Below are 9,219 nucleotides of genomic sequence, written 5' to 3' on the forward strand. Positions count from 1 at the left end.
CAGCACGTGGGCAGGATGGACCTAGGGATTCCAGGGGTTTCATCAGAGAGACCGGAAGGAAGGTCACTGTGGCAGGGGAATAGAGAGGAGGGAAGAGTGCCAGGACCTGGGGAGATGAAAGTCCCAGCTGGGTGGAAAACAGCCCTTGGAAAGGGCATGGAGTTGGAATGAGGCTGGAAAAAAAACTGGTGGAAAGAAGCTCAGTGAGGGGAATTCAGTGATTTCCTGGCCCCATGAGACCCCAGGGAGAGGACAAAGGTTGGCACCTGATGAAAGGCAGGAGAACCCAGGGCTCACATTGGTCTTAACTCCCCCGCACTCCCCCGACCCCCTTCAATGGTGTGTGGCTCCGGGCAGGATGTCAATCTGCTCCCCGCTCTACAATAGGGAGTGTGCCTCTCTCCTTGCATGAGGGCAAGTCAAGTCCTCTCTGGGGAAGAACTTAGGAGAAAGGACCGTAGAAGTCCAAGTGCCACTGACCCTTGATGATCTGTGCCACAGAACTGCCCCTAACCCTGGTGTATTCTGGAATGTATAACTCATGTGATAGTCACTGGATTGCCTTTTTGGATCTTTTTTTTTCCTGAAGCATCAGGTTTACCTTTTGAATTCCTTTTGCTCAGTCTGATGTTTAAATAAGCTGGCATTTACTGTGGATGTCAGACATTCTGTGTAACTTCTACTCACCCTTCGGCTTTCAGCTTAAACATCACTGCCTTAGGAAGTCCTGCCTGATTCCCAGATGGGGTCTGGTTCCTTGTTATATTCTCTAACAAGCACCAGGTTCCTCTTCATTATAGCACTCATCGTGATTTGCAATTATACATTCATTTTTAAATTGATGTTTATAGCAGACCATTGCAAGGCTCTGGCCTCAACTCTTTTCTCTCCTAGCTCTCTGCACCTTCTTCCCATGGGCTTTTATTCAATCTAGAGGTTCCCATGATGTGAGTGACACTCCAGCCGCATCTCTAGTTCATATCTCTCTCCAGACCTGAAGTATTTATAATTGCCTATTTCATATGTTACAAGTTTCTCAAACTTCCAAACTATGATATTCTTGAACTTGTTTTTATTCTGACTTTCCAATCTTAGTGAAAGGCATTAACTACTTGGTCAACTACCGAGGTGAAAAACCTTGGAGCCATCCTGCTTTTCTCTCACTCCACACCCATATACATACCACATCCTATTGAACCCACCTCTGTCCCACCTCTGGTGGGTGCCCTCTTCTCCACCCCATGACCATGGCCTCAGTCCAGACCTTCACTTGCACTACCTAAGATGCTGCAATAGCTCCCTGTCTCCTTCTCCTCCAGCACTCCCTCTTCAATGCTGCTAGCATGACCTCTCTAAAAGCAAATCTGAGTATTTGATTGAAGACCTCTAAAAGTTCTCTCCTGTCACAGATTTCACAGATTAGGGCCCAAACTCCTCAGCATAGCGTACAAGGCCCAGATCTCTAAACTACAACTTCATTTCCTATCAGTTTTCATCTCCTATTACTTGTCCCCAATTTATCCTATTCCTTAAGCCACAATGAATGTCTTACTTCTAGCCAAGTTCTGTTTGTCCTCTAAGGCTTGGTTCAAAATTTTGGTAGTCAGAAAAGACTTTTTTGACCCTAAGAAGTAGCATGAATTTCTTTCTTTGCAGTGGTCCTATGGCAATTTGTTCACCTCTAATTTTTTTTTTTTTTTTTTGAGACAGAGTCTCGCTCTGTTGCCCAGGCTGGAGTGCAGTGGCCGGATCTCAGCTCACTGCAAGCTCCGCCTCCCGGGTTCACGCCATTCTCCTGCCTTAGCCTCCCGAGTAGCTGGGACTACAGGCGCCCACCACCATGCCCGGCTAGTTTTTTGTATTTTTTAGTAGAGACAGGGTTTCACCGTGTTAGCCAGGATGGTCTCGATCTCCTGACCTCGTGATCCGCCCGTCTCGGCCTCCCAAAGTGCTGGGATTACAGGCTTGAGCCACCGCGCCTGGCCTGGCCCTCTAATTTTTATAATCATAGTTTAGGGTTGTGGCTAAAAGCACAAACTCTGGAACTAGACAGCTAGATGTATAATCTTGGGTATACTATTTGATTGCTGTGGTACTCTGTACCTCAATTTTCACCAGTTAAATGCAGATTTAGGGTGGGTGGTTGTGAGGATTAAAATGTACGGGTATACCTTAGAAAGGTGCCAGATATGGCTGGGCATGGTGGCTCACACCTGTAACCCCAACACTTTGGAAGGCCAAGGCGAATGGATCACAAGGTCAGATCAAGACCACTCTGGCTAACACAGTGAAACCCCGTCTCTACTAAAAATACAAAAAATTAGCTGGGCACATGTGCCTGTAGTCCCAGCCACTCAGCAGTCTGAGACAGGAGAATTGCTTGAACTCGGGAGGCAGAGGTTGCAGTGAGCCAAGATCATGCCACGCCACTCCAGCCTGGGCCACAGAGCGAGACTCCGACTCAAAACAAATAAACAAAAAAATACATAGCAAACCTACTACATATATATAATGTTTGTTACTACAGGTATTGCTATCATTTATTCATACTTATCTTCAACTCCAGACCCCATGTATATCCAAACCCAGGATCTCCAATCCTATCGAAGTAACTGGTGCATAGGTTGTGTTTGAAAAATGTTGGTTGAATACATGGGACACTGGACCAGCCCTAGGACTGTAGTTAAACCCGGGCCCTGAGGGCCACATCTCCCTGATGCTGCACGAACTGTCTGGAACATATGGTACATACCTCTTGGACTGTCTGTCCAGAGTGAATCCGGAAGTTGACTGCGGCCTTGGCCACTGAGGGGATGACATTCACCTAGAGAGAGAAGCACAAAACCCTGGCCTGAGTCAACCTCAAATCTTCTACATCTGCCTGCCCAGGAAATGCTAATTTCCTCAGCTCAGGCAGAGCTGGCTGATTTGACTTAAGGACCCAAGGCTTAGCTTTTCTAGTCTGCCTCTTGTCTTCTCTGAGCTAAGTGACATGTGGTTATATTCAGAGCTGAAGGGGTGTCTCTGCTTTAAGCCAGACCTTTGTGCTTCTTGGTGCTGGAGGGGGTCACAGATATGTTCAGAGCAAGGCTGCTTTCTCTGATTGCCTAGATATCTCTGTTTTGGCCCCATGCTGTGCCATTAGAAGCCTTCTGCATGCACTTTCTTTCCCAGCACGCCCAGGACATTTCTGCAGCTGTTAACATTAGTGCTTACTCACAACGGGGCAGCCAGAGCCTCTGTTGGCCCCCATCATGGCATAGCACGGGGCTCACATCAGGTTTGATGCTTGAGGGGGATGAGAAGAACACATACTCCTCACATATTCCTGGTCAGGCAGGAACAAAAGAGTGACAGAAAAGTAACCTTCAGAGTGAGAAAAGGACCCTAGTGCTGGCCAGTGCTCTGCCTATTCTTACCTATTCCCAGCCAGTGGCTGAGCCAAGACAGAGGGATCTGGCTTGTTCTCTACGGCTGTTAGTGTGTTTCTGAGACCCTAAGACCTAATATACCCTTTGGGAGCTGGTTCCCACTTATCCTTGAGGCTCCTGAGCAATTGTTCCAACCAATCAGATAAGCCAGTCAGGCAGTAATTGCCTCCCCATTCCTGACCCTCTAGCAGGGATTGGTGGTTTCCCAGGTCCTGTTGTAAAATCTGACTTTTTTGCCTGACCAGGAGGAATCCAGGACTAATTGGAGAAAAGAATTAGGCTAGGGAGGGATTGTTCCTCGGAGGCTGGGAGACTCCCCAAGTGCATATGTTTCTTTGAACTCGTATGGTGCAAAAAAGCACTACGTTGTTAGGGACAGAACTGGGCTGTTGAAAATTAGCTGTTGCAACCTCTTTGTGCATCTGTTTTCTCAACTGGTTATTGGGGTAATACTCATAGGGCTTTTAGAAGGGTCAGATGGAGTAACAGAGTATCCTGGGGGGATGAAAACACCACTCAAATGTCAGGACACAGTGCTATTATTCTGATGAACACTACAGCTGACACACTGGACACTCCAGGAAGTTATGCCAGGAATTAATTCAGGGGCATCATTCACTTATATACCTGATTACTAGAGTGCTTCAAGGTCACATTGTACTCTAGGTGAATGGTGCCCCCTGAAGTTGTGCTGGTGGTACCAGCAGTTACAAGAATGGTCTAACTCCCTTCAAGATTTCAGAAAGGCCTATGTCTTTGCATGGCTAGGCTTGGATCCAGCTGACACACAGAGAAGGAAGGAAGGGCCAGTAGATAGAGCCAAGGAAGGGAGGAGTGGAAGGTGGTAGCGAAAAGCTGTATGGGGAGGAACCAGAGATGTTACCTTGATCCCTGCTTCGAATATGGTGAGTGCCGTGGTGGTCCTGATTATGGCATTGGTTAAGGGATTTTTCTCCATAAACCTAAAACAAAAGGACCAAGGTCAGATGTTAGAAAGAACCGATGGGGTGAAGGAAAGGGCAGAAACATTACCCATTTTCCTGAACCCTGGAGATCTTTAAGACTGAGAGAGACATCTTAGAGATGTCTTAAATATACACACTTAGAGATGCAGTGTCTGGTGGCTGAGGGATGATTAGTCAGGTCCAGTTAAGCCAAGGAGAGGGGCCTGGGGGGTGGGTAGGTTTGAGGTGAGGGATATGAAAGAAGGAAGGATAATACTTTACCTGGTTATAAGGGGTTCAAATAGCCGTGGGTTGCTCAGGATTTTATCGACAGGGAAGGGAAACTGGGAAAGAACAAGGTCGGCAGGATTTCCAAGGGGTCAGCACCACAGGGTCACCTCTACTTTAGCCTGGGTCTCTGAGACCTGGATGTCTCTCTACTTTAGAACTGCCTCAGGAGCCCTTAGCAGTCAGGAGTGCTGCTAAATTCAGTTAGCTCAATCCCTGCTAGAGGGTCAGGAATGGGGAGGCAATTACTGTCTGGCTGGCTTATCTGATTGGTTGGAACAATTGCTCAGGAGCCTCAAGGATAAGTGGGAACCAGCTCCCAAAGGGTATATTAGGTCTTAGGGTCTCAGAAACACACTAACAGCCGTAGAGAACAAGTCAGATCCCTCTGTCTTGGCTCAGCCACTAGCTGGGAACAGGTGAGAATAGGCAGAGCACTGGGCAGCACTAGGGTCCTTTTCTCACTCTGAAGGTTACTTTTCTGTCACTCTTTTGTTCCTGCCTGACCAGTAGTATGTGATACTTCTTCCCATACCTCATCTGCCATTTGCCGCAATACCGTCACCAGTGTCCCGCTTCCAAATATGATAGGCATTGGTGTCTGCTCCAGTCTGGAAGAGAAACAGAGTCCTCAAGACTTAGCGAACCCCAGCCACAGATCAGTGGCTTGAAGAGGAGAAGGGAAATAGGAGGAAGTTTCAACACCCCTGGCCAAGAGATCTCCCATTCACCTCCCTCCCACCTCCACCAACTCAACATTCTGAAGATCTCAAAACACCCGCAGAAGCTTTCCCTGTCTACCAAGTCGGCATTAGGGTCCTTCTTTCCTTCCTCTGCTGTTCTCTAGAATCTTGTGTGTCCACTCTCATAGTCCATCCCATACTACAGCAGAATTGTCAGTCTCCTGACAGTCTGAATGAATATAGCACTCCTTCCCACTTTGCTAAGAAAACCCAGCCAGGGGTAAGCTCTGCTGTTACAGATTCTGCTGTCCTCATTCATAGCCAGTGGCTGTTATTTCTTTTTGTCCTCCTGCCAGGACAGGTGGAGAATTTTGACAGCTCTACCAGTCATTGCCAATTTGTGATTCTAAATGTCTGGACTCTGGACTACTCTAGTTGCCTGACCTAGCTTCTGCCTGTAGGTCCTTGCTTTCCATATGTATATACTGATAGATCCTCTTCTGACTCCAGCCCTTGCAGGATACTGGTGGCTCTGTCTCTCCTGTGTCTCCCTCAACCCCCACCTTGGAAGGAATTCTCACTCCATTTGAGATTACCCCAGTCTGGTATCCGTGAGCCATGCTGAAATAACTCTTTGTTTACACCTCTTGTATTAATCGCCTGGATCTTTAGTCTGTCCTGGGTTTCCCCTTCTGTTCTTCCTCTAGTGTCGATTTTTCAAAGCATAGCTTCCCAGCCCAACTTTAGGGCAAGAAGCTGAGCCTCCTCAAATTTAAAGTGGGAAAGTGCCAGGTCTTCCATCTTAAGTCTGGCATGGGAGCAGAGCCAGGAGTTGCTTACCGGCTGACAGCAGCTGCGAGGATGCCAATGCTCGTCTCCTTTGGAGGAGCTGAAGAGTGGCCTGAAGACATGTTTACTTGCAGCAAGAGGTTCATGGAACCCTTCTCTGAGACACCAATTCTGTAGAAGAGGATCGGAAACCACCCTCCTGACTTCTTGCCTCTCTGAATTCTCCCATAGGCCCATAGATCCATCTGTGCAATAGTCTGGTGGGCAAGGAGGTAGCTTCATGCAGTTTTAAAAATTTTATACTGGAGGAAGAATGGAGGGGGAAGCCTAGGAGAGGTTAAAGATTGGGGCGATTAATGCGAGAGGTGTAAACACAAAGTTGTCTCAGCATGGCTCACAGACACCAGGCTGGGGTCATCTCAAATGGGGTGAGAATTCTTTCCAAGGTGGGGAGTGGGGTGCTTTACTCACAAGGCGATGGGCTTCTTGAAGTCGGGAATGAAATCATCCAAGATGAAGCCCCCCTCATCCACAACGAAGGCTAGCTGGATGCCCCTTGACTGTAGCAGGGCTGAGACCTTCTGAGCCCCTGTCCCTGACGACTGCAGACATGGAACACAGAGCTATAGTCCTTCTCAGTCAGAGACAGACCTCCAGCTAATGGGGACCCATTCAGCCTAGCTAGGGGCTCCAGAACCTTTCTACCTAGTCTCCTTCCTGGGAGCCAGGGCCCTAGAGAATTCTGCCTCACAGAATCCTGGAATGTCAGAGCTGGAAAGGTCCACCCTCCCTTATTTCACAAATGAAGAAACTGGAGCCAAAAGAGTGAAGTGACTTGCCCAGGGTCTAATTAAGTAGCATCACTGGAAATAAAATGCAGTTATTGCTCTCCCTTTTCAGTTCTTTTTCCATCACACCTATGTTTCTCAGGGTATAGGTGATGGACCCCCTGCCTGCCTCAGCTATTATGAAGGAGTTTGTTAAAAATTCAGATCTATGGCACAGGGCCCAGGAATCTGAATTTTGGTCAAAGTCCTTAGATAGTCCTGGCATACAGACACACAGAGAAGGTGGTAAACTACCATATCATGGAGACCTTGCCACTGTGGGCAAACTGGACTAGGGTTAAGCGCCCACTCCCCTACCTTCAACAGAGGACAGAGATAGGTATAAGATGAGGAGGTTCTACCTCCTCATCATGGCCCAGAGAAATGAAGAAAGATCTTCGGGGGATGTACTTCCTGATCAGCAGGAGCTCCAAGGCCTGCAGTAATGCCTGGGGTTCAGAAGCACAACGGAAGAGGAAAAAGACGTTATTTAGGTGGGTGTACCAGGGTATCAGAGACACTCAGTTGCCTGTTATCAAGGATGGTGGGATAAGGATCTGATAGATTCTCTTGAAAGAGAACAGATTCAAATAGTATAGGGGACATGATGTGGAGAAACATAACCTTTACCACCTGGAGAAGAGTATAAACATATCAATGACAGGACTGAAAGGGTCCCTGGGGACCATTTAATCCCATTTACAGCTGAGAAATCAAGGCCCAGAGAAGGGAAGTGACAAACTGATGGCTGGAACTCAGGTCTCCTGGAGCCAAGGTTCTTTTTACCATTATCGTCCACCTGCCAGGGTCAGTCAAGCACCCCCATCCTGAACTGATCTTTAGGGCCCCAAGTCAGAGGGAACATTGCATCTCAGACCATCACAGAGTTCTTGTCGTCCAGTGTGCCCCGACCATAGATGGCGCCATCACGCTCCAACCCAGAGAATGGGGGCACTTCCCAGCCTTCCTCAGGGGCAGGCACCACATCAAAGTGAGCCATCAGCAGGTAGGGCTGCAAGCTGGGGTCCGAGCCTTTGATAGTGAACAGGTGGCTATACTCTTCCACAACTTCATGCTGGATAAAGCTGGTGCTGAGCACTGTAGGAAAGACTAGAGGCAAAAAGGGCAGGCAGAGAGAACCAGGGTTAACAGTTTCCTTAGGTTTTCCTACCATGTTGTGCTTCCTGTTCCTTTATTTACTTGTTTTTTTAAACATGCATCCTTCTTTAGGAAGCCTTCTAGGACAAAGCTAGTCTGATTCCTGATCTACTTGGACAATCTTTGAAATTCGTCTTCCCCATATTTCAATGTGCTATTACTATATAATAACATGCAAATCAAGACCCACCATTAAGGCCAGGCGCAGTGGCTCACGTCTATAATCCCAGCACTTTGGGAGGCCGAGGCAGGTGGATCACCTGAGTTCAGGAGTTTGAGATTGGCCTGGCCAACATGGCGAAACTCCGTCTCTACTAAAAATACAAAAATCAGCCAGGTGTGGTGGCTCATGCCTGTAATCCCAGCTACCCAGGAGGCTGAGACAGGAGAATCACTTGAACCTGGGAGGCGGAGTTTGCAGTGAGCTGAGATTGCGCCGTTGCACTCCAGCGTGGGTGATGAGAGCAAAACTCCATCTCAAAAAAAAAAGAGACTCGGCCAGGCGTGGTGGCTCATGCCTGTAATCCCAGCACTTTGGGAGGCCGAGGCAGGTGGATCACTAGAGGTCAAGAGTTTGAAACCAGCCTGGCCCACATGGTGAAACTCTGTCTCTGTTTTTTGTAAAAATACAAAAAACAGCCGGGCGTGGTGGCGCGTGCTTGTAATCCCAGCAACTTGGTAGGCTGAGGCAGGAGAACTGCTTGAATCCAGGAGCTGGAGGTTGCAGTGAGCTGAGATCACACCACTGTACTCCAGCCTAGCCAACACAGCAAGACTCCATCTCAAAAAAAAAAGACTCACTATTAAGATGGTCAATATCTCAAGCTCAGGCTTGGTCAGACCCATAACATGCTATCACAAGTACGTGTTAAAGGGCTATGCAGATGAGGGATGCATTAAATTTTGACCATAGGAGGCCTCATTAATCAAATTATATTAAATTATTATATTAAATTAGTAGGCCCCATTAACCAAATTATATTTAAATATTATATTAAAAATCCAGAGACCTTTTTCTTTTTAAAAAGCCACACATCTAGTGTATGTGTTACGTGAACATAAAGATTATTCTGTTTAGCACAAGGTCGTACTTCTGTGT

General features: G+C 47.5%; 1 protein-coding gene across 1 annotated transcript; it reads right to left on the minus strand.

Annotated features, from left to right (window-relative positions):
• Window positions 1-2,752: 2,752 nt before the first annotated feature.
• LOC112617823 (N-fatty-acyl-amino acid synthase/hydrolase PM20D1-like) lies at window positions 2,753-8,072 on the minus strand (the record flags this gene model as incomplete). Its single annotated transcript, XM_025374497.1, has 7 exons — window positions 2,753-2,824; window positions 4,315-4,393; window positions 5,199-5,274; window positions 6,187-6,306; window positions 6,607-6,737; window positions 7,325-7,411; window positions 7,840-8,072. Coding segments are annotated over 7 exons (798 nt in total), but the record flags the coding sequence as incomplete, so codon positions are not given.
• Window positions 8,073-9,219: the final 1,147 nt, after the last annotated feature.

Source organism: Theropithecus gelada, unplaced genomic scaffold (assembly GCF_003255815.1).
Source record: "Theropithecus gelada isolate Dixy unplaced genomic scaffold, Tgel_1.0 HiC_scaffold_487, whole genome shotgun sequence".
NCBI classification, from domain to species: Eukaryota; Metazoa; Chordata; class Mammalia; order Primates; family Cercopithecidae; genus Theropithecus; species Theropithecus gelada.